General features: G+C 48.9%; 3 protein-coding genes across 3 annotated transcripts; 1 reads left to right on the top strand and 2 right to left on the bottom strand.

The window, feature by feature from the left end:
- Positions 1–2,364: 2,364 nt before the first annotated feature.
- On the bottom strand, positions 2,365–4,496 carry LOC120661303 (BAG family molecular chaperone regulator 2-like). Its single transcript, XM_039940115.1, has 4 exons — positions 3,881–4,496; positions 3,534–3,790; positions 3,279–3,425; positions 2,365–3,159 (listed from the first exon to the last, which is right to left on the bottom strand). Exons 1-4 carry the CDS (start codon positions 4,125–4,127, stop codon positions 2,821–2,823), a joined length of 990 nt encoding a protein of 329 aa, XP_039796049.1. The 5' UTR covers positions 4,128–4,496; the 3' UTR covers positions 2,365–2,820.
- Positions 4,497–19,452: 14,956 nt separating this feature from the next.
- LOC120661305 (ribosomal RNA processing protein 36 homolog) lies at positions 19,453–22,434 on the top strand. Its single transcript, XM_039940118.1, has 9 exons — positions 19,453–19,681; positions 19,761–19,966; positions 20,059–20,125; positions 20,767–20,819; positions 21,158–21,212; positions 21,306–21,380; positions 21,807–21,924; positions 22,013–22,059; positions 22,147–22,434. The coding sequence occupies exons 1-9, from the start codon at positions 19,559–19,561 to the stop codon at positions 22,246–22,248; spliced, it is 846 nt and encodes a 281-aa protein (XP_039796052.1). The 5' UTR covers positions 19,453–19,558; the 3' UTR covers positions 22,249–22,434.
- A 327-nt stretch (positions 22,435–22,761) lies between these two features.
- Positions 22,762–25,442, bottom strand: LOC120661304 (F-box protein PP2-A13-like). The gene is made up of 3 exons (XM_039940117.1): positions 24,557–25,442; positions 24,126–24,244; positions 22,762–23,404 (listed from the first exon to the last, which is right to left on the bottom strand). The coding sequence occupies exons 1-3, from the start codon at positions 24,899–24,901 to the stop codon at positions 22,975–22,977; spliced, it is 894 nt and encodes a 297-aa protein (XP_039796051.1). The 5' UTR covers positions 24,902–25,442; the 3' UTR covers positions 22,762–22,974.
- Between the last annotated feature and the right edge of the window lie 125 nt (positions 25,443–25,567).

The following is a 25,567-nucleotide window of genomic DNA, read 5'->3' on the forward strand; positions in this document are numbered from 1 at the left end:
CGACGCAACTGCTCCTGACCAACCCCACCCGACCGGCGGTTGTTGCCCCCGCGCAATGATGCGGCGGCGGTCATCGAGGCCGCAGCGCCTACGCATTCATGCGCGGACCGGGGAAGGTGCGTGCGTGCAGTGCCCGCGGAGGCGGAGGCGGAGGCGGAGGCTCGGTGCCAGTCGCAGCACCCGCGCATGCACTAGGGGAGGGGAGTTGGTGGATGCCAGCGTGTGCGCGAGCGCGGCCGCCGCGGCTTTTCGGTTGCTGCTGCAGGTCATGTGGGAGCACGAGCACCGGCAACCGAGCACGCATCCGCGACGCGCGCCCGGCCTGGCCCCCGGCGGCATCCTGACCGATTCCTTCCTTGGCTTGCCTGCCTGACCCGGCCACAGCCATCATCCGTCGGTGCGCGCGCGACCTGCCCGGTGCCGGTGGAATCCGCGGAGGCCCTAGCTCGCACTCCAACGTGCCCAATCTGCTGCGGGAGAGGAGCGCGGCCACATGCTGGTGTGCCAAAACTAGTTGCTCTGCACGCGCTGGTCCGAGTCCAACTGTGCTGTGGCGATGAGCGTATGAAAACTGGGAGGACTCGCCGTCGTCGTCGACCTAGCATGCTGAGCTACGCGACGCCTGGCTTTTGTCCGCCACAGCAAGGTGGTAACGAAAAATTTGACGGCTGACAAGCGATGACCCGTCCCTCGTCCGGTAGCACCGTCCGCCTGCCGAGCCGATGGGCTGGCCAATTGAAACGCCGCGGAATTATAGGACCGGAATTCCTGCTCGCCCGGGTCCCGGCCGAGCAAAGCCGCAGCAAGAGAGTAGAATACACTGATGGCTGGCTGGCTGGCTGATTTGGCGTGAGAGGAAAACACTGTTGGTTGGTTGGTTGGCTGACTAATTTGGCGTGAGAGAAAATTAATATTGTGGCTGGCTGAATCTCCCGGCCGAACAAGGCGTAGAGCGGCGGCACGCAGGGTGCCTCGCCTGAGATGAGATGGGCCTCAAGCTTCCAAAAGTCCACTTCGACCTCATCATTGCCCGCATTTTGCCAGCTCATCGACGGCGTCCCCCCTCTCTTTCCGTGCCCACAGACACACCGTGGGACCCGCACGCTCCCTCTCTCCCTCTAGATATTCTACGCACGCCCAATGGCAATGCCCCCCTATCTCCCTATGGGGCAATCGCTGGCTCGCTGCTGCGGTGTGCTGTTCTGGGCTCCTGGCCCTGGCCTTGTGATCATCCACTTACACTAACCTATGGATGATGGCTCGTAACGGCTTGTAGCTTAGCTGCAGGTCAGTTGGCTGGCCATTTGTCTTAGCATGGGCGCGGACACCGATTGGGCCCTGGAAAGCGTGCTTCAGGAACCGCTTTCGGTCCGATCGATCTTCAACGTGTACGTACGTGGTCTCTTCTCTGGAGTTTACGCACACTTCTTCTACACGGGGACTAGAGACAAACCGACCCATCAGCATTGTAGTACTTGCATCACATGCAGGAAGTCCAGAAGTAAGTTTATTTTATTTTATTTTATTGCCACGGACTTAAGGCAGGACTGTAGTTACTGCTAGAAGCATCGAGGGGAAATAGAAGCAGAATGTCAGCTTATGATTTATGGTTTGCATTGGATTTAACATCTAACACCTGAACTTTATGAAATCATGGTCACTCAAAATACGAGGATTTAACTATAGTTCGTGTTTTTGAAATGTAACTCCAGTATAAACTTACCCCCAAAATAAGGTTTAAGCAAAACTTATGCTGTTTTAAGGCCGTAAAAAACATGAACTTGATATCTCATATGGACATACGGAGTACTCACCATAGAGCATACATCTCGGCGCAGATATGAAGCACCAAAATCCAGAAGTGGTGAGGCCTTCTAGCTAGTTCCAGGACACCCAGGTGAGAGTTAACAAATTCTCAACAAAAAAGCAAAAAAAAGGAAAAAAATGCATGCCCGATAATTACTGGGGTATTCAGAGCAAGCAAATCAATGACCCTGCTGCTGGACGGACGATGGCCGGAACAGAGCAAGCAAATCAACGCTGTCGGCCTGCTCCGCCGGAGCCGGCCGACCAAACGCGGCACTCGGCTTTGCGAGAGACCAGCTGCCATAGCACTGGCCGGCCGGCGCCCGGCGGCCCAGCGCCTCGCCTGGACTTGCTCCCCCTACCGCCTACCCTCCTGGCAGTCCTGCCCTGGCAGGCACGCGGGTGGCAGCAATAATTGTCCGCGGCAACCACGAAACACACAAGCCCCCAGCCCCAATCAATGATGCGCCTGCACAGCAAATCTCACTCGCCCCTTCTCTCAGACACTCTGAATCTCCCCTCCAGAGGGTACTCTAGTCCTCCCTACACAAGCAATTGCACTGGAATGGAGATCAAGCAATCATCGTAATCATACACGGGCGTATGAGCGAGCCAAATATACATGCTATTTATGTGTGTATACATATGTCACGAAAAATTTCTTCTTCGTCGTCGTCGTCGTCGTAAGAAGACCACCGCTTATTCTGCTGCGACTGAACAACATGGATGCATGGATGGGTCGATCCTCATGAGGAAGAGGAGGAGTTGTGAACGGACGGGACTTGACTCACTGAACACACTCGCCGGCATCGGTCTCTGTTCGTTTGTAGATATGTAGATATACAAATCGAAAGGAAATGGAGGAAGAAGAAGAGGACGAGGGAAAAGAAATGGAAAGAATCGACAGGAGAAACAATGGCGCTAATGGTCGGAGCAGGGAGGATCCATGGACAAAGGGGATGTACCGTCTGATCGACCAACCGGAACGCGCGGAGGCTGGCTGGCTTCCCCTCATCAGAAGAGCTCCCAGTCGAACCGCGGGATCGGGGAGGCCGTGGCGGCCGCCATCGTGGTGGTCACGCCGGCCGAGGACGTGGACGGCACCGACGACAGCAGGTCGAACGTCTCCCAGCTCGGCGTGGGCGGCGCCGCGGCGGCGGCCGCCGGCGCGGGCTGCTGCTGGAAGTTCCGCCGCTGCGACACGGGCGGCGGGCGCGGCGGGAGGTGCGGCGCGCGGGCCTTGGCGTGCCCGTTCGCGTTCGCCGCGCCGTTGCCGTTGGCCCTGGGCGCCCCCGCCGCGTTCTTGGCGCGGATGGCGTCCAGCGTCTCCACGTACTTCTGCACCCGCTTCTCCTGCACCCATCGTAGTAGTATTTGTCAGTGTCGGCAGCGGATTGAGCTCCCGGCGGCGGCGGCGCTCGCGAATTCGGGCAAGAAGCGGCGATAGATTGATGCAGCGTGTGAGCACTGACCTGCATTCGCCGCTGCACCTTGACCTCGCCGTCGGCGGCGATGGAGTCCAGCTTGACCAGCTCGTTCATGAGCGCCTCGGTGAGGGTCACCACGTCGGCGTCCACCACCTTGCCGCCCTTGCCCACGATGGTCTCCAGCGCCGACACCTGCGCCGCCGAATCGAGCGGAACAGCCAAGGTCAGCACTAATTCGACGCCCGGGGTCACCGCGAGCTAGAAACCAGAGAAATTAAAGCAGCTGCTCGATTCTATTACCTTGGTGGCGAGCTTGTCGACGTCGAGGCTGATGCGGGAGATGGACTTAGCGGCGCGCTCGGCCTTGTCGGTGCGGCGCTGCTCGAGGAGGCGCTTGGCCTGCGCGGCGGGGTCCTCGAGCAGCACCATCTTGGAGCGGTCCCGGACGCCGGCCATGTCGAGGAAGGCCTTGGAGTCCCGCTCCTTGTCCTTGTACACCAGCTTCTGGTCCTCCGGGTGCAGCCCCGTCTTGGCCGACAGCATCTTCTTCAGCTCACCTGCAGCAGCAGCACCACCACCATCTCAATCAGCACGCAGCATCTCAGAGGAAACAAGCCAGCTCGGCGATCGGGGGCGCATTGCGTTACCGAAGGAGGCCTGCGCGTTGATGTAGATCTCGTGGTAGACGCAGTTGAACTTGACCTTGACGCGGATGGTGGGCACGGGCGCCCCCGCGGGGGCGTCCGCGTCCGGGCTCCGCTTCTGCACCAGCATCCCGCCGGGCCGCACCTCCCACTCGTCCTCCTTCACCGCCGCCGTCGCCGGAGCAGCAGCGGGAGGGGAGCTCTCCCTCATCGCGTCCGCGAATGTACCTCTGGGCCTGGCGCGCATCATCTTCTCATGGTACGCCCACGCACCCCGCGCGCGTGCAGCGGCTCCCGCACCCTCCTCCTCTCAGCAGCAGCAGCAACCAACCGAGAACGAGCAGGCACTGGAGCTCCGCTCCCTCCCGAGAAAAGATCTCTGCTTTGCCGGGCGCGGACGGGTCCCCTGGCGCGGGAAGGGGCGAGCCTGGCGGCGCCGGATCTGGGCGAGGCGGGCGGCACGGTTTCGCAGCTGCCGCGAGCGCAGGTGACCCTCCTCCCGGCCTCAATTGGGGAAATCAGGATCAGGGCCGGGGGCGGGCAGAGAGGTAGGTGGGGGGTTAGGAGCTGAGGTGAGGTGGGGATTGGGGAAAGAACAAGCGAGAGAGACTGCTGGGCTGCTGCTGGCAGGAAACGGCAATCTGGATTCACTGACTTGCTGAAGGCAAGTCAGTGAATTACTGTAGCCGTAACTTTTGATTCATTCCCGGCCGTTCATTTGCGGATGGATGGATGAGATCCAGTGCTACAGAGAGCATGATACAGTAAATCTGTGAACAGTGAGATCGGCACAGTACCTCCACTACAGTAACTAACGGTAGGCTACTGTTCACACAGACACGATTTACTGTACCTTTTGCTGACTTTGCTTCAGCACGGCAGACAAGCCGGATCGAGGAAACGGGAGGGAAAGGCCCTGTTTGGTTCCGGCGTTCTTTCTAGCAACGCTAGAACACACGTTTTCCAATAAAAAAATCTTGCATGCATAGAGTGCTAAATGAAGTTTATTTACAAAAAATTTTTAGAAATGGGTGTAACTTTTCACGACGAATCTAATGACGGTAATTAATCGATGATTGGCTACAGTGATGCTACAGTGACTATCCTCTAATCACACGGTCACAAGGCTCGTTAGATTCTTCAGGGTTCCTAGCACAGAGATTCTGGAGTTGGTTCTGTGAACTAGTTTTATTTGATACCTCTAATCGCGGTCCAAGTGCGTTCTAGAAATACTAGAACACAACCAAACAGGGTCAAAAAACAGCGCGTACAACTCAGGGACAGGGCGGCAGAATATCTATTATCTTATTATTTGGCCAACAAACGAAACCTCCACGTTCGCTCTCAAGGCCTAGAAATTCTCACGTTAATATAGAAAAATAATAAAAATAAAAATTACCCACCACTGCCATTATGATAAAAAGTAGACTAAGATACCCCTATGGCTAATTAAAAATCACCCACCACTGTCATTATGAAAAAATTAATATAAAATATTATTTAGCTATGTATCAGTTATAAAAATATACTATTAATAAAAACTAAAGCTAACTATCAATCAAAATAAAATTAAAATAAGAATAATTATATGCATAATATTATTAAAACTCAACAAATCAAATTATTATTATAGGTAGATTATATTTGAATTGTTTTAACCAACAATAAGACATAATTTACAATAATAAACAGAGTAATGTATGAAAAAAATAGTATAATTTTTAAATAAATATATAACTAAATATAAATTTTTAAATTTTCAATATTATCCGTGCAAATGCACGGACTATGTGCCTAGTTTATACCGATAAAACGTGGCGAGCACAGACAGAAAAACAGGGCCAGAGCAAACAATGGCGTCACGCCGCCGGGCCTTTTTCGTCCCACCTCGCCCGGCTCCGTTCCGGATCGTTCCGTGCCGTGCGGTTCTTTACCGTTTGGTTGGTTGTGGGGCGGCGGGGCGCGGAGAGCCGGCGGCCGGCGGCACGGCAGGCGCGCGGTGAAAGCGGGGGTGGTGGGTTGGCAGGTGCAGCAGGATTGCTTTTGACGACGGCTTGCCGGCGGGCGGGCGGGGGCCTTAGCTGCCAAGCAACCGCGCCGCGCCTCCCAGCGCGGGCGCCGAACGTGCCACATCGCAGCGCGCGATTGGGGCATCGGCAGCGCACCACCCCGCTGCTTGGCTGCGTGCCGCTTTCCCTTCACCTCGATCGCGCTCGCTTTCTTCTCCCACTGCCCCGGTGGTGCCGGTGCTTACACTCACTGAACAAAAGGAACGAGGGCTTCAGCGCTTCACGCACACTGCACGTCTGCTGCGACCGCAGCAGCAGCAGGAACAAAAGGTAACTGTTTGTTGGTGTCTGTGCCTTCGCCTCCAAGTGTTCGCCGCCGGGTCGGAGTAATAATTGGGAACGCGCGGCGATCGGCATCGAGCCGGTCAGCGACCTCGGCCGTGTTTGGTTAAAACGTGCTAAAAAAATCTTGTATGTTTATTTGTGTAATTTTTCGTGATGAATCTAATTACGATAATTAATCAATGATTGGTTACAATAATGCTACAGTAGCCACCATCTAATCGTACGGTCAAAGGCCTCATTAAATTCGTCTCGCGAAGTAGCACAGAGATTGTGAAGTTAGTCTTGTAAACTGACTTTATTTAGTATATTTAATTATTAGTTAAAATTTATAATACTCCTGCTACAGAGAAAACCAAACATGGCCCTCAGCACAGCAGCAGCCTGCGGCTGCTCTGCTGCTGCTGGCTCCTACTACTCCTATCACCATGGCACTACGTCAGCACGGGTCACGGGAGAATTTCCATGACGTGCTCAGCGTCAGTTAGGCCTGAGTTCGAGCGAAAAAAAATTTCGTTGGAATTTTACTAATTTGAAGTACTAAATGAAATTTATTTATAAATTTTTTGCACAGATGGGTTGTAAATTGCGAGACGAATCTAATGATGCTAATTAATCCATGATTAATCGATAGTTAGTGGATGGTTACTGTAGCACCACTGTTGCAAATCATGGATTAAGTAGGCTCATTAGATTCGTCTCGCGATTTACAGCCCATCTATGCAAAAAGTTTTATAAATAGATTTCATTTAGTACTTTATGCATGTGTCGAAACATTTGATGTGATGGTTTTTTTGTGTTTATGGGATTTATGAGGTGTGAAGTAAACAGGGCCTTACTCCTACAAAAGATACTGCGTCCGGGTGACCGAGTAGTGTATGATGAAAAGCGGCAGTCTCGCTGGATAAACAAAGGCTGTCTGGCTGGCTGGCTAGTTTGGGCCTTTTTTTAGGGTGTGTTTAGTTGGCGAAATATTTTGGGTTCGGCAACTGTAGCACTTTTGTTTTTATTTGATAATTAGTGTCCAATTATTGACTAATTAGGCTCAAAAAATTTGTCTCATCATTTACAGTTAAACTGTGCAATTAGTTATTTTTTAAAATTATATTTAATGCTCCATGCATGACATATGCATGGAGCATTAAATGCAGTTGAAAAAATAACTAATTACACAGTTCAACTGATTAGGACAAGACGAATCTTTTAAGTCTGATTAATCCATAATTGAATATTAATTATCAAATAACAACAAAAGTGCTATAATATTAAAATTCAAAAAAAAAATCGCGAACTAAACACACAGCCTTGGTATTCGTGGCGATGGCCATATGTGGCAACAGGCCTGGTTCCCAAATCTGTCGAAGCGGCTGCGGCGCGGCAGGCCAGGTGAGAGCGCGTATTCCAAATTTCCAATTGCTTCCTTCCTCCTCGTTGCCGCTTCCGGATAGCTTTAGCGCTTATTTCCCGCTGCTTGTGGAGTAGGAGTAGTTGTTGACTGGTCAGATAGGGTAAAATCACACATTCACGTTGGATCAGTAACAATCCACTGATGCTACACCTTCTCTCGCTTTTAGCCTTTTACCATGCTCTCATGGTTTTCTCTTTTTTTTTTTGAGAGCAGCTCATGGTTCTGCGTAGTAGACTACTAGTATCAATACACAAGATGTAGGAGTAGTACGTACAAAAAAAAACTTTTCTCACCAAGCAAGGAAGGGGAAGAACGAGAGGGAAAGGCCCCAAAACAAGCTTTGGCCCACGCCAACTCCGGCCAACGGTGTCATCCGTCACCCTAAAGAAAGCGAGCAACAACGCCGCAGCAGCCGAACCCCCGAACGGGCGAGGCTCCCAGTTGGCGTGCCCGCCCGCAGGAGGCGAACAGCGCACGCCGTACGGCCCCACCCGTCGGTGGCGCGAGCAGCCGCGCCCCCGCACCGACTGCGGGTCCACGCGGCGGCCGCGGGAGCCCACCACGTCGGCCTCCGGCGACGTGACCGGAAAGCGACCGTATAACCTACGGGGCCAGCGGTGGGCCCCGCGCGCCGGCGACGCGGCACCCACCCACGCCCACGGACCGCGACCGCGTCGCCAGCCTCCAAACCCGAACGCCGGCGACCGACGCCTGCGAAGAAGCAGCTCCCGCCCGCGCCACGCCTGCGGAGCTCCGGGCCTGTAAAAAAGCCGGATCTTTTTCGGGGTCAGGTCGAGCTCGCAGCAACTGCACGCACGTGCGGTTTCGCGATTGTTTAACTTGGAGCAGCGGGGGAGGCCGCCGGTGCCGGCTCGCCAGGTGGATGTCGACCCGTCGCCTTGCCTCACATCATGGCAGCGCGCGCGCCCGCGTCCGGCCAACGTCGCATCCCACTTGGCCGCGTCTGCGCTGCGGTGCTCCTCCCCCGGCGCGGTCACGGCTACTTCCTGAATGCTGACGCCGCTTGCATTGGCTTCTTTGGATACCCTCCTCCCTCTCCTGTTGAATCTTGAGAGGGTGTTTAGGGCCTGTTTGGCTCCAGGATTTTTTCCAAAAGTCCCTATCACATCAAAAGGAATCTTACTATTTTATATTATTAAATAAAATCTGTTTATAAATGTTTTTTGACAGCTGAGTGCTTTTTCGCGAGACGAATCTAATGAGCCTAATTAATCGATGATTGGCTACAGTGATGCTACAGTAACCATTCGCTAATCATAGATTAAGATACATCATTAGATTCGTCTCGCAGTTTAGCCCCAGGGTTCTGCAGTTAGTTTTATAATTAATATTTATTTAATACTTCTAAATACTAAAAAGTCCCTAGGACTTTTTTGAAGTCCCTCAATCTAAACACCCCCTTAGAAGAACCGATCCCTCACCGGCCCCACTCCTGGGATCGACGGTGATGGCAGATTGGCGAACCTTGAAGTAGCAGCAGGCAGCAGCAGTGAGAACCTCAGAGGACACACATGGCGTGCCCGACATACATCCATGGCGTCCGCAACCTCCCGGCCTCTTGCGGGGGTCGGCATCGGGGCCGTCACCTGATTGCAACGCCACTGCAAAGCGTGGCCGCACCCGCACGCCGAGCCGCTCGCCCCCATCCTGACAACCGATCCCTTCAGCTTGTGTCATCGGCTCATCTCTGCTCACCCTGTGATCAGATCTCTATCTCTTCCAGAGGCGACGGTCCAGCTGGACCATCTATTCCTCACATGTGCAACATATCACCCGCATGTCGTAGAAAGCCGAGAGTCCCCGCTCCCCTAGTTCCGGCGCCGCCTACACCGCCACCACCTTCTCCTCGTCCCCTCACCAACCGCCACCCATCGGGGGTTCTGCCCCGCTCTGCCGACGGCATTTCCACGCCGCCTCATCCTCCGCCGGCCAAACCGCCACCACAGCCTCCGGGTCCCACCTCTAGGTCTGGTGGCTATTGAAGTCTCAGTAAGATCCGCTGCCGCCTCCACCACCCTGGCTGCTGGCGACCTCGTCGACAGCCACTACCCCCACCACCCACCCCTCAGATTTCGGCAACCCCCTCCCCTAACCCTAGCGCCAACCACCATTGCTAGCTCGAGGTTGAAAAAGCACAGTGCGCGGGCCCACCTGCAGTGTGCGCCGTCTCCCTTCTGTGATAGGTCGCGCTCTAGTAGCGCGCACTAGGAATAGCCTCCGCGGGCCCAGCCGGGGACGTCTATTCATCGCTATCTGATCGCAGAGGCCGAGCGCCCCCGCCGTAGACCGCCTCTTCCGACTCCAGCGGCCTCCGCCGCCGCCCTCCACCTCTGCCACACTAACCGAGTCCGCCACCGCGCCTCCCAGCCGCCGTCGTGCCGTCTTCTCCTCGCCCCCGCCGCTGCCCACTGCCCACCGATTGTCCGGCCCCGCTTGGCCGGCGGCGCTTCCACGCCGCCGCGCCCTCCGCCGGCCGAACCGCCGCCACCGCCTGGCCGCCCCCGCCCCCAACTCCCTCCTCTAAGGCCGACGGCCATGGAGCCACCCCTACCCAGCAATTCTGGGATCCTAAGGCCGCCGCAGCCCTCCACCACCTCGACTGCCAGCGATCTCGCCGGCGGCCACTCCCCCACCAACCACCCCTCCCCGGCCATCCCCCTCCCCTAGCTCGATGGCGGCCGTGCACGCACTCCCCTAGCTCAGGGAAGAAGAAGAACAGGGGCTCCTCCCCTTCTGCGACGAAGCGGCTGCAAGCCGTGCGCGCGAGGAATAGATTTCCCCACCCAGCCGGCGTGCCACTCTGCGCCGCTGACCATCCTGTTCTCCAGCTACGGATCGGATCAGTACCGGCCATCCCGTAGCCGTACCCGCGCTCCCCGCCGCGCGCTCCGTTTTTCCAGCCGCGTACGAGCACTCGGCGTGATGGATCTCGCGGGGACGACGCTAACGGATGGTGTCAAAAGGGAAGCTAGCTGCTTCATTAGCCAGCCGCTGCACGAACGGCATTCATCATGGCTTGATGATCACTGCATGCTCTGCTCTCGTCAGATCCTGCGCTCTCTTTTCTCATCCAAATAACTGTTGTTATAGTACTGGTGCCACTTAATTTAACCGTCGTTGCCGTTGTACTTGCTGCTCCGGACGAGCTGCAAGTGGATCAAGATGTCAGTCACTCTCAGTAGTCAACGACTTCTGTCCGACCGAAATAGGTGAGCTCTCGATAATCAAATCATCCTTGCTTACTAAGAGTGTGTTGATCACTTTGCATTTTGCGTTTTTCATTTTTGTCAGGAAATCTTTAATGTTTGAAGTATTAAATGTAGACTAATCACAAAATTAATTACAGATCTCGTCTGTAAACTACGAGACTAATTAATCCATCATTACATCATGTTTATTGTAGCATTACTGGAGCAATTTAGTGTCTAATAACGTCCTAATTAGCCTCGTTAAATTCGTCTCGCGATTTACAGTCCATTTTTATAATGCGATTTATTTTTCGACTACATTTAGTTCACCATGCAAGCGATTTACAAAAATTTTGCATTTTGCCTTTACGGCATCTAAACACGGCCTAGTTTAGATCCCCAAATGCAAAATTTTTATAAATCACTTTGCATAGTGTACTAAATATAGTCAAAAAATAAATCGCATTACACAAATGGATTGTAAATCGCGAGACCAATCTAATAAGCCTAATTAGGACGCGATTAAACACTAAATTACTACAATAATGCTATAGTAAACATGCTCTAATGATGAATTAATTATGCTCATTAGATTCGTCTCGTAGTTTACAGACGAGATCTGTAATTAGTTTTGTAATTAGTCTACATTTAATACTTCAAATGTTGAAGATTCCCTTCTAAAAATGCAAAAATGTAAAATGCAAAATGAACTAAACAAAGCCTAAACATACATACATGTTCTGAACAGTATGCGTGCCATGCGAACACTGTGGACATCAACAGCAAAAAGTTTTTTTTGTCCAAAGCTGATGCCTGCCTGCAGAAAGTTGTAAAAGTACAAGGACTAACCACGCAGCAAGAACATCTCTCGGAGGCCTTTTTCTTAGCGGCAATCATAACGCTGAGCCTCTTTACCCCGCAATAATACGTTCCCCTTCTTTCCCCCTACCCATAATGCTGCTGCCTGCCTGCCTGCCTTTGCTTTTGTTTTTGGGATGCCATCTATCATCGCCCCATAATGTATTCCCAGACCGCACTTGGCAAGCCTGGTGGATCGATCGAGCGAGATGTGCGCATCTAGTATGTGCCAAGGCATCATCAGATTCTTCTGAAGCTTCGCCTCAGAAGAAGAAAAAAAGGATTCTTGCCAAGATTAATGTATGATTTCAGAGCATCTAGCTAATCAGTGTGCTGTCCTTGTTAATTAAGCGTCGCAGATTTTTCACGGCCCTCGCGCTGCACTTCGCTGGGGAGGATGGTGGTAGAGGTAGAGCGGCCGGTTCACGTGGGAGAGAACAAGAATCTGAATGCGCTGTTGCGTTTGGTGTTTGGACAATTGAACCTACCGGAGGGAGCACTGCCAGGAGTACTCCTGCCTGTACCCTTGGTGTTCAAGTAATCAAGTGTAAACAGAAGTTGCTGCGTGCGTACAACAAGCATGCATTGCACCTCTTTTTGGGGCCGTTTACTTCCCAAAAATTTTTGGGGCAAAAATCTTTGGAGCCGTTTGACTACTAATTAGGAGTATTAAATATAGATTAATTATAAAATTAATTACACGGATGGACGGGAAATCGCGAGGCGAATCTATTAAGGCTAATTAATCAGTCATTAGAGGCTGGTTACTGTAGCACAATATTGTCTAATTATTGCATAATTAGGTTCATTAGATTCGTATCGCGATTTCACCCGGGGTTATGGAATGGGTTTTGTCAGTTATCCACATTTAATATTCCAAATTAGTGGTCAAACATTGTAAATTACTGTAGTGTGTGAAAATTTTTGGGAACTAAACGGACTATTTGTGGTCATTATTGATATTCACTATACTTGTCACTGTCCTTCTAATGACTTTTTCCTTTTTTTTAAAAAAAAAAGATGCACAGCTCTATGAGGTCTGAATGAACCATGTAAAGAAAATGCAGTATTTTGCTCTGTCGACTGTCGGTTGCAGTATACTTTCTGAACTTTCTGAGCCCTTTCTTTTGAAAATTGGCTCCACTCTCTGAATTCAACCGAGCAACATAAAAAAACAACACGCCAGCTTCAACATGCCTATAAGTTACACATCATATTATGCTTAGTTTTATCTAGTGAACTAAGAGCTTAATTTAACAAAGAGAAATCTGTCGGTCAGTTTCTGACGATCAGAGAATCAAACAAGGGAGGTAAACTAAAGCAACTTGCAAGGCACTTTATCAAGTCGAGAAAAGCGAGCAAATAGTATATTGCACGTGAACATTTAAAGGATAGAAAGTGATGACAAGGAAAAAAAGGGGCGTAGCTCCCATTCCTGCAAGTCCCAACTAACAGCAAAAACAAGAGCACATGAAAAAAATGCATTATCAGTGTACTCACCCTTCACCACCACAAGCCCACAGCTAACCTTTTTGCCGTACTCCTGTAGCTGTTCATTTTGAGGAATGTGGAGTACTCTATCCTACTTGTGATGAGTGAATTGTCAACCGTGCGGTGTGATCGTGTGCTTGGTCTTTGGTTGCAGGTACACGGGCGTCGAGTGTCGACGATGAACTGCCGTGAAGGTGTCGTGGCCGATGGACCGTGCGGTGGACGGCGGTGAAGGGCAGCCGGGACCGGAGCTCGGGCCGGGTGGCAGCTGTGGCGTCCACTCCTGTGGTTTCTTACCCCTTTTGATCGCTGACTTTTCTTTGGTAAGCTTTGTAGGATTTATTTGTTCTTCTCTTAGTTTTCTAGGTTTGGTAGTTGCATTGTGCATATGCATTGTACATTTCTGCATTTTACATTGCCTCACTAGCACTAGCATTTTTGTATACATTGCTATGATCTTCTAGTGCTTGCTAGTGTGAGTTTATAAACGTGATCATGAATAGGTTGCTCCACAATGTATATGACATCATCTGAGTTAAACTATTTTGATTTGAAAATTTGAAAACATGATCACCCTGTCTTGGCTACTAGCATGTTAGGATGTGTTGATACGCTTTGCTATCTAATTCATGCTAGTGTAGCCTTTCATTCAGCAATTCATACTTGATATGATCTAAAATTGATAAAATTTCTTGAATTGTGCTAGAAATGAAATCGAAAGATCCAGGTGGGGTTGCTTGTCGCACTGATCGAGCTTTCAAGACGGCTCACTTTGCACTTATGAGAACTCGGGCAAGGCTGTGCATGACTGAAACGAGTTTCTTAAGCTTCTAATTGTCTTTGGCATAGGCTTGGCCTCGTTGCTAAGTAAAGCATGCCAAATTTTCAACCCCTGGTATTAGAAATTGCTTGATATAATTTGATTGCAAAATGAATGTTTACAACATGCTTTGGATGTTTTTGGCTCACCTGTATGAGTTTGATTAGCATTGTTTATCATTCCCTACTTGCTAGTGCTAGATCAAGGGTGATGCTTTTATTTCTCCTAAACTGAATTTGCCTAGCTCTAGACTGATTTGATATACCCTGTTGAGCTAGATGCAGGTCTTGTTTATGGATGCACACGTGCTTGTGACTAGTTGTTGCTCATATCCTTGTATCCCTGAATGCTTTCACTTACACCTCCTGCATTACATTCATTACATAGCATATGTTCAGGGGGAGTCTCAGTTTAAGGGGGAGCTTTAGGACTAAGCCTTGATGTGTGCATGTGCCAACAAGGCGGAGTAGTTAGTGATCGAACAAGAGGGAAATTGTTTGATTTTTCTATTTTTTTTTCCAAAAACTTGTTGTGCACAGGGCTTTGAGAGTGCATACATGTGGTGAGAGTTGCACTGGTAAGGGGGAAATCCATGGAGTTTCTGCTTTGTTTAACTCCTGGTTTTTCTTTCGCTTCTGGCATGACTATGTCGAGCCCTGCTTCTGTCTTTGAGGAGTCATGCATGTGTTTGATCGATTGCGTCGAGTCGTTGCCCTTGTCTGAGGGAATCGATCTTTGCTTGGTTAAGTGACTTATTCTTGCTTCTTTCGAGCTTTTGTCACTTGTTCAAGTTCTCTCTTGCTTCCTTGTTCTTCTCTGTTTTTGTTTCTCTTGATTCGATTGTGGTGTGTTGACAATGCAATCATCAAGGGGGAGATTGAGGAATGTGGAGTACTCTATCCTGCTTGTGATGAGTGAATTGTCAACCGTGCGGTGTGATCGTGTGCTTAGTCTTTGGTTGCAGGTACACGGGCGTCGAGTGTCGACGATGAGCTGCCGTGGAGGTGCTGTGGCCGATGAAGCATGCGGTGGATGGCGGTGAAGGGCAGCCGGGACCGGAGCTCGGGCCGGGCGGCAGCTGTGGCGTCCACTCCTGGATCGAGGGCGCAAGCACCGGTGGATGGCAGGTTTCTTGGTCTGCGCCACAAAATCAAGCAGGCGGACGGCGGTTGAAGACGCCAAGTCGTGGAGGCACGGGCGTCGATCTCGGGACTGACGGAGGCGATGGGCGTCGACGGCGTCTAGGGCCTTGCTGCGGGCGAGGAGGTGACGGGCGTCGGGCGGCGTCTAGGGCCATCAGAATTCCGAGGCGGGAACGGCGTCTAGGGCCACGGTGTGGAGGCGGGAATCTTCCCGCGCGAGGAGTTTTGGCGGTTTTCTCAAAACCGGCCACCTACCTAGGTTTCGCGGACCCTTCAAAACCGCGAACCGGATCTTCATCAACATGGCGGCATCGCGGAGAAGACTTCGTTTCGAAGAAAGAACCTCGACCGTCGGATGAGATCATGTAAATATTTCCGGTTTAGCCCCTACGGGCGTTTTAGGTTCTAGTTTAATTCCGAGGGTATTTTGGACCCCTGCGTGGGCACCATAAATACCCCCTCCCCTCTCTCCCTCACCTCTAGCGCCTGGAACAAACCACTCTCCACCAGCCAGCGCCTCCCACCTCTCTCCCGTCGCTCTCTCTCCCCCTGTTCATCTCCTCCCTCTCAAGGATGAGAACTAGAGTTAAGTATTCTTGAGATGTTTTGTACTGAGATTGTGCGGGAAAGGAGGCCATTCCCTCCTTGTGCCCTCGGGGCTTTTCATCTCGTGTCAATCTCGTTCATCTTGTGCTTCGTTTGGATGAATTTCGATTTTCCTTTGTCGATTCTTGAGTAAGAGATGAGAGGTTGTTTCGGGGTGATTGTGTGACTCTTTGAAGTGATTCTAATCCATCTAGCCAAGTGCTAAAACCCCCGGAATCATGAGTCTCCTCGGATCGAAGTTTTTGAGTTCTAGAGAAAACCCCGTTCTTGCTCGGGAATTCCTCGATTCTTCCCAAACCATGGAGTGATTCGTCGATTCCTTCCGTGGACACGTTTTCAAGTCCTTTGTGATCATGCCTGCAAAATTTGAGCTCCTTTGGACTTGATTTGATCCTCCAATCATCGAAGTTTCCAAAGGTCGCGGGCTGGAAAAACGTTTCTGGACTCTATTTTTCCTATCACCGGATGAACCGACGCTTTGAAGTTGTATGCGTCGGATCAACCAGTGAGTAGGTTTTTCGTGGGTTAGGGTTTTCTGCTGTTTGCAATTTGCACTGGTGCATAGCTCTCGACGAGCATCGGATTAACCGGTGTATGTTGACCAGCGACCCCACGAGTGTGTTTTTACTTGTTTAACTGGCATATTGATTTTTCTCAACATCGGTTCATCCGGTGCTCTGTTGGATTCGATTTGCTATCTCTCTGGACAACTGCACCGGCGCTTTGGGTTAGTGATCGTCGGTTTAACGCTTTGAAGTTCATTTTGAGCTCTCTCTGGACAACTGCACCGACGTTTAAATCGATTTTGTCGGAACATCCTGTGCTCTATCATCGGTTGAACCGACGCTGTCCAAGCTACTGCATCGGTTTAACCGGTGATCGCTTCTCTCTGCTGCCGGCTCTGCCTCATCGGTTAAACCGATGTTGTTTAACTCCGTGCGTCGGATCAACCGGTGAGTTATACCGTGCTGTTTTTGTGCTGCTCTTCGTGGTTGCTTCCGCGGTCGTTCTTACTTGTTCCTAGGGCTGCTTTGTGTTAGTGTAGCTTCTTTATAGCTACTCTACACTTCACCTAGGACTTGAGGGTTGGGTGTAAACTTGGGATCATAGGCCTAGCTTTCAATTGCGAGAATTTTTGATCGGCTCCCATTCATCCCCTCTGGTCGCCTTTTCGGTCCCTCACATTTGATGGTAAGCGCAACACGCCCATAAAAGACTGTTAAGCAGGGCCAGCACCACACAGATCATACCTGTCGACATTGAATCAGAGCAAATAAGAGACACTTAAGGCTGCCCCTATCGCCATTAGCGTTGATTTGGACCTGTCGTGGTTTCAGTAGCGTGAGCGACGCTGCTTGTTCACTCGTTCCCCCACTACGCGGATCAACGCGCAGGAACCGGCAGAAGATGATAAGATCTGCAGTCTGTTTCCCGGTTTCGGCTGAGAAGGAGAGAATGTAGCAACACTGCCCGTAGCTCTCATGCATAGTATCCACGAGATGGAGAAAGAGTAGAGCGATCTGCACCTGTTGCAAGCAATGCTTCTGGTGGCAGATCACCATGAGATGAGGGCACCATCTAGCAGAAGGGGAAGGGGGTCCAATCCCAAACATTCTTTTTTTTTAAGAGTTTCAGGGAAGGAACCCCCCAGCCTTAAAGGCCAAAAGGCCAAGAACGTTTACCCAAAACATCAATTTCTGTCCAGGAAGATCGAAGTCTGCAACACTTTGGAGGTGCACGCGGACTGATAGGCGAGTGCCTGTCTCCTTTTCCTTGTCGAAACCGCCGCCCCGATTTCGACTCCTCACTCCTGAACCGGGGGATCCATCTGTTACGGGAAACCGTTGGCTGCAAACATGACAGTGTTTGGTTGAGGTGGAAAAAAATTTCGCAAAAACTTTTTTCATCTTTGACCATTAATTTAGAGTAGTAAACGAAGTCTAATTACAAAACCACATGCACAACCCTCCGTGTAAATCGCGAGACGAACCTAATGAGGCCTCCGACCGCGTGATTAGAGGATGGTACTGTACAATCACTGAGCAAATCATCAATTAATTACCGTCATTAGATTTGTCTCGAAAAATTACATCCGTCCCTGAAAAGGTTTTGCAAATAGACTATATTTAGTACTCTATGGGAAAGTTTGTCTTTTTATAAAATCTTGATTAGACGTTTTACCAAACACGGCACGGCAAAGTGTATTGCTTCTAGCGTACTGGATTCTCATCGTAGAAGGAACCAAAACCTCTCAACAGCAAGCTCTGCGCTGTACGAAAGCTACTCGTAATTCAGTTGGACTTGGAGCGCACAGTTTGGTCTGAAAGCGACGGGGAATAAAATCAGGGAACCGCATTTCAACAGCGACCTGTTCAAGGGCATGGCTGGCACTGGCAAGCAGCAGCTGGCTGGCAGCGGGAGGGGAGAGAGAAGAACAAGGCGCAAGGAAACAACCCGGCAGGTCATTTGCCAAGATGGAAATGGAAACGATCGTGCAATATCTGGGTGATCCGAGAGGAGACAGGAGAGCAACGGCGTAACTTCTGCAGGGAGCCGAGGTGTTGGCCCGTCGCATCTCGTTCTGCTCAGCAGTAACCGTCTTCGCCGGAAGCAAACAAGAGGCCTGGACTTTCACAGGCCTCCCGAAAGCAACGGCATGCACTTCGAGGATCTTTTTACGTGGAATTGACAATCACACAAAGCAAGAGAACGTGACGAATATCGGCTGCCAAAAAGACATTAGATTATCGGTAATGCTAAAGTACGGACGCCTGAAATTTTAAAATTTAAAAATCGGACGCTACGACATAAGTATCAGTGTTGCAACTATTATTTCTACATATTTTACAATGGATATTTCATGAAATATAGTGTTTATGTTGTGATAGGATTTTTCTATCTTGGAATCGAATTTTTAGTCGTCCGGACTCCAGCAGCGCCGTTAGATCTATTATCTTATTATTTGGCCAACAAACAGGGCCTCTACGTTCGTTTTTAAGCCCTAGAAATTCTCACATTAATCGGAGAAAAATAGAAAAATAAAAATTACTCACCACTGCCATTATGATAAAATTAGCCTAAAATATCCCTGTGCCTAATTAAAAATCACCCACAAATGCTATTATGAAAAATTAAATATAAATACCATTTAGCTATGTATCAATTACAAATATATACTATTAATAAAAACTAAAACTAACAACAATCAATCAAAATAAAATAAAAATAAAAATAATTATATGCATAATATTATTAAAGCTCAACAAATCAAATTGTTATTATAGGTAGATCATATTTGAATTGTTTTAACCAATAATAAGACATAATTTACCACAATCAATAGGGTGATGTATGATAAAAAAATAGTATAATTTTTAAGTAAAGATATAATGATATATAATTTTTTAAATTTTCAATACTAGCCGCGCAAATGTGCGGGCTATACGCTTATTATTAGGCCGACAGCGACTCGACACTTGAGTAATTGCAGTAGACCTCAGCGTTTGACAGACAGGTTACAAAACTGGGCCGGAAAATTCCAGTCACATGTGGGCCGATAACCGTGGGTCCAGTTCGTTTAAAGATGAACTATGTGCCCAGTAGAAGAAGTTGTTATTGGGCTTGTAGCACGAGCTAATCCGGGCCGGGCCTAATAATCACGCTAAGGTCGTAATGGGTTCTACACGAGAACACACGAACACGAGACCCGAACCTGATGTCCGTTTCGTAACCCTGTTCGCACAGCCGCACACGACGCTCGCATCAAAGCCTCGCCGCCGCCGCCGCCGCCGCCGCCATGAGAGGCCCCAACTGCCGCCGCCCGGGAGCCTCCACCTCGTCCGCCATCGCATCTACGTCCGGCAAGCGCGACCCCGAGGAAGAGTCGGCCAGCGCCGCCGAGGAGTCTGGCGACGACGAGGTACGCTGGTGCTCCACTCTATTTCCCTGCCTTGCCGCGCGAATCACGGGGCGCTTACCGGAGTTCGCTGGCGCCGCAGGAGGTCTCCTCGTCGTCGGGGCCGGAGTCCGGCTCAGAGAGCGAAGGCGAGGATGCGGAGCGGGAGCGGGAGCTGGAGCGCGCGCTGGCCGACGTGCCCTTCGGAGAGCTGCAGCGCGCGAGGGCCGACGGGTCGCTCGCCGCGCGGGCGGCCTCTGCGGCCAAAGCAGCTGCGGAGAAGAAGGCTCGCAGGGCTAGCAAGAGGAGGTTCGGCGATGCCCAGCTGCTGCTGCCTTTTCAGGGGTTCTGCTGTTCGGAGTTGCTGTTGGTACTGATGGGTTCGCGTGTATTGTGTACAGGCCGATGGAGATAAGTACGAAAGTGCGGCCACCGAAGCTCAGGGAGGTGATCCAGGTTCCCAAGAAGGTTAGTTGTGCTCCCAATTTAGTTCGATTTATAATTCTCTTGTCGCTCTTGCTCCCAATTCAGTTCGATTTGTAATTTTCTTGTCGTGTTGTTGTAATTATCTCGAGGGGGCTCTCTCAAGGCTGTGTTGAGACTGTTTTTGTTTGATTAGGCTTCGTGTATTAAGCAATCTGTAATGTGAGTTAAGAAGGCATATGTTCCACTAGTTGTATTTTGGTAAGTTGTTGAACCAGGTAATCTCTCAGTCTGATCTACCTGTGACATAATGTGTTTGAGATCACCTGTTCGATTGGGCATGCTTTGCTGCTGGAGGGTAGATGTTTCTTAATGTTATTATAGGTTACCGGTTCACTTCATCTTAATTCTTCTGCTGGCAATTTCATTTTGAGAAGAAGTGCAACCAAGCTATCTAACCAATCCATGTTCATTTTGTTTTATTAAATAATATATGTTGTAATTGATACATAAATAATAATTAGTCTCACAGAACAGTGTGCTTGATACATTGACTTCCCAACTTCCCCTTAATGCTACCGTTTTTATTTCTTACATATAAATTATCTGGCTCGGCCATGAGAGGTTATATTATGCTCCTTTTCTTCTAAATCCGTATCAATTTATGAAATTGCTCTTTTCCATAGGTTGTAAGGGATCCAAGATTTGAACCTATATATGGATCTGTTGACAAAGAAGGGTAAGAGTTGAATGCACAGAGCCATATGTACTTGTTCTTTTGTCTCCACACACGTTTAAAGCACTTTTTATTTGTCAGTTTCGTCTTTGCTATTGTAGCTCGATATAACATTAGAAGTTCTCGATTGTGCACTTAGTTTAAGGCTGTAAGCACATCTTATTTGATTCTATTTAAATGGGTGAATTCAGATCCCTGACCTTTTTCACCTAGTTGATTACTTCCATTTCTTTCCCTTTCCATGGCATGATTCCTCAAGATAGTCCTATATGGTTCCTCACTCTGGTACAGGCTGTAAGCTTGATGATTGCTTGACACTTGCTGATTTTGTTGGCATGCAGGTTCAGGAAAAGATACAATTTCTTATTTGATGAAAACTTCCCTGCTGAAAAAGAGGTTTGTTCAGTGCTCAAATTGAAGTGCATGGATGCATTGATTAGAAGATGTTCGGAGAAAATAATTCCCTCATGCATTTTCTGGTATATGCAGAGACTTCAAAAAATGATTAAAAAATCAAAGGACCCAAATGCCATTGAAGAAATGAAGAGTCGTATCACATGGATTGTACGTATTACTTCTTAACATTTTGGCTGTTGCCATTAATATCCATGAAAAGTAGTATGTTTTGGAACTTCTATATTGATAATTAGTTTATGACGATTGGTGAGTTAAACGTCCTGAATGTCTTGATATTGACCATTTTGGCATTTGCTTATAACAAATTTGGTTGGCTTTTCCCCCACTTGATTTCTAATATATGACTAAAATCAGTGATTTCTAATATCAGAAACTATCTGTAGCCATCCAATAACGAATTAGCAACTGCATTTTTATAGTTGGATCCATACTTATAGTTGAAAATGCGAAGAATTTTTTAGTTGGCTACTTATGTTTGAACTTGTATTTTTTATGTTTGTGCGAGCAATGGGATCAGCTTGCTTCAGATAACTTGTCCGTTTTAGTTGATTCCTCAAATGGAAATATATACAGGATAAACAGTTGAAGTCACATTCTCAAAAGAATGTTGAATCAGAGATCCTGCGTGAACATATTAAGAAAGAGAGGGAAGCAGCAAAGGCTGGAAAGCGACCATATTATCTGAAGAAATGTCTGTTCATCAACCCTAGTCCATCCTTTCTTTGCTCGCTGTCTCTCTATACTCAAGTCTGAAGGTTACTTTCATTTTTCTTAACCAGCTGAACTTCGTGAAAGGAAGTTGATGAATAAGTACAATGAGCTCAAGGTAAAGCTTACAAGGTTTACTAGCAGTTTTTTTTTCAACTTTAGGATGTTTACCTCATTCTTCAAAATTTGTATTCATCATCCACAGGAGGCAGGAAAGCTTGATGCCTTCATGGAGAGGCGGCGGAAGAAGAATGCTTCTAAAGATCATCGGTTTATGCCATACCGAAGGAATGGGCACGGTGCATGAATGCATGATAACGTCTCAAGGCGAATGGCTGAATGGGTGATGCTAGGATGGTCTTTTTAATTCTCACTGAGTAGTCAGTGTGAGCTCTGGTTGGTAATAGTAACAATTTTTGCTAAAACGAATTATGAATGTAATATCTCGTTTTGCACAACACGTTGGTTTCAATCGTTTCTACTTTCCTGCAAAGTGTAAACCAGTCTAAGCCTAGTACTAGTAGCACTCAGTTATTCCTGAATTGAGAAGGGGCAAAGCCGCAGAGCTCCAGTTTGCAATAGGTGGCCTTCTCCGGCTCTCGCCCAGTAGTCCTAGACACGATCTACAGTTTCGAGTTTCAACACACCTGTCACTAACGACTGACCACAAAGCACGCAGCAATGCAAGGATCCTCAACTTATATATACGTGCAGTTTCTAAGGGACAATATTGATCAGTACATCCACATGACAAATCCTGAGAATCTGGAAATTTTGGATCGACAAAAAAAGCATGGGACCTGGGTACACAAGGGCAAGGTTCCTGCAGAATACACCAGATATATGTATTTCAAAGTTCAAAATGGGCAATTTACATAGGTGCAGCATGTTCCTAGAGGGACAAGAGGAGCTAAAAATCACTTACCCCTTCAGTTACATTACAGGGCTGGAAAATACTTTGTAATTGCAACTGCACTTTTGTATAAAGAACAAAACTCTAGAGCATATGTGTATCTCTAGTATATCAACACCACTACACATAACACCGAGGCGATTTTTTCTGCGTGAGGTACTGCGGTTTCACCACCACTGAATCCACACAGAGGCCTCCTTTCGTGTGTGTGCAGTCTATCTGAATCATCGCAAACCGGATGTTTGTCGGTTTGCTTGAGTCCTTCACGACGAAGTCCCCGACATGGTGATTGATCCAGACACCGGGATCGGTTAAATAGCACTTGGACTGAGCTTGCTGTCCATCAGAAGTTGACATTTGGAAGCGGACTGGCTTTATGTCCCAGCCATGGATGTGCTCTGAGCTACAAACCCGTCGTCCAAGCCGCTTGAATGGTCGGCCTAGATGAACGCGGTAAAATAGGCTATATGTACCTTCTGGGAAGCAGAATTCAACCTCCCCTCTGACTTCGAACCACCAAATTTGTGAGAGATAAGCAACAGTGTGAAATCTGCAAGGAAAGCCACACGTTCATGACTTCTCTTATTTATAAGGGTTTGAAACAGGGTTACATATTCATGTGACCACAAGAGGTGCAAGTAAAATAAGATGTAGTGCAGTAGAGAAAAATTAAGCTAACTAGGTACCTACTACAGTACAGATGTACAGTGGGACACTAGTGCTCAAAAAGCAGAACTCAATATAATATGTCTGGGAAAAGATAATTATGTTTACCATGAAAACGTTGTAGGATACAGTATACAGATATAGGAAACAGAACATTCCATCTTTCAATCAAACTTAAGGTGTGATTTTGAACCCTATGGTTATTACATCTTATTCATGAAGCTACATCACCTAGTTAGTGGGAAGGGGCAAGTGAACACGTCATTTACCTCTATAAACTCTCACCAGTTGAGACATAGGCTTATAAATACCAGATTTAACTCACAGCGCAATTATTATGCAGATATTCTCTCATACACCAAGATTGGTTGAAGCAAACGTGATGTGTATGTGCTTGTGTACATGGTCTATTGGGTATAGGTTAGCCGTAAGCTATCTATATTTAAATGGCTATACATAAGATGAATGGACATGCCTTAAAACAAAATTGCTATTTCTTGGACACATTTCCAACAACGCAGCATAATCACATACAAAAATTCACCTCAACACATGCATACACAAAATTCCCAAATGAGGTTTTGATTAGTAGTAGATGAAAGCACCTTGATTCATCATTGGGAATGAAGTTCCAATATCGTCTATCATCAATACCCGTTATTGAAAGCGCCATGGACGAGATTGACATGCAGACACCTCGACCACCCTTGTCCAGCCAGAACTCCTACACAACGAGCCATAAAAATTTCATGCCTGAGCAGTTGCATGATTGCAACACAACCATAGATACAAGTAAACCGAACTTCAAGAGTCAGGCTCCAAAGTTCATACACAAATAAACAGCCTTTGTCCAAACCAAACTCATACCCAGGCCATTTTAGTCATGCCCAGGCGCGACTGGACAATAAAAAAATTTGTTCTTACAAACCAATTCAAGAAATTTGATCCAATTTAATAAATAAAAAAGAATACAATTCACTTAGCTAATAGGTAAGCAAAAAATGATCCTGCAATTCTAGATGAAGGCGCATAGTACCTTTTTGCCGCCATCGAAGCGATTCCGGCGGCAGAGCCGCGCGTACACCTCCTTCTTGGGCAGTGACTCCGCCTCAAGCGCGGCGGCGGCGGCGGCCTGCCGCTCTCCTCCATCGCCGGCGGCTGCAACGGCGAGGAGGCGAGCGTAGTTCCTCGGCAGCTTGGACTCCCAGACGCCGTCCCCGGACGCGGCCCCTCGGAACGTGCGGCTGAGCCGCGCCATCCGGCAGATCTCCGGTGGGTCGAGCCTGAGCAGCACCTCCGCGACGCAGCTCTCCGGCAAATCCCCCAGCACCGTCCCCTCACCTCCCCGCCCCCCTCTCGCCGACGAGGCCACGGCGCCCATGAGCCGAGCGACAGCAACCGAAGGGGTGGCTCAGCTCAGCAGTAGAGGGTGAGCGACTTGGAGAGCAGCAGCAGGGAACCCGGCGACTTGGAGAAGGGCGGCGGCGGGTTACTACACCTCAGCGCCAGAGAACCCATCGCGGTGGCGCCGCCTCGGTGGCCGTGCCGTCGGAAGAGGGGAGACCTCTCGGCGTCGTCGTCGTCGCGGTTCCTGCAGTTGCAGCTGACGGAATCGAAGCGAACCGGTAAAAGGCTGCACTTTTCGATTCTCCTCGACGGTTCTTGATCAAACAAAGCCTCTTGGATTCTTTTCTCTTGTGCCTCCTGATTTCTGACGCGACGGACAAGAGAAGAGAAGAGAAGAGGAGGGACGCGAAGCGAGGCTGCGAGGGAGAAGAGGTGTGCGTGCCTGTGCGTGTACCTTTGCGTGCGCTGGTGACTTGGGTTCGTGCTCACTGGGTTAGGCTGGTATTGGGGGAGGGGCAGCCAGGGCATTGGAAGCCGTGGAAGAAGACGAGTAGTGGAAGCGTGGGAGGCGGAAGTGAGGCATCCGACCATAAACGCAAAAAAAAATATAACATCAAATATTTCGATATATATATATATATATATATATATATATATATATATATATATATATATATACACGAAGAATTAAATGAAGTCT

This window comes from Panicum virgatum, chromosome 2N (assembly GCF_016808335.1).
Source record: "Panicum virgatum strain AP13 chromosome 2N, P.virgatum_v5, whole genome shotgun sequence".
Classification (NCBI taxonomy): Eukaryota; Viridiplantae; Streptophyta; class Magnoliopsida; order Poales; family Poaceae; genus Panicum; species Panicum virgatum.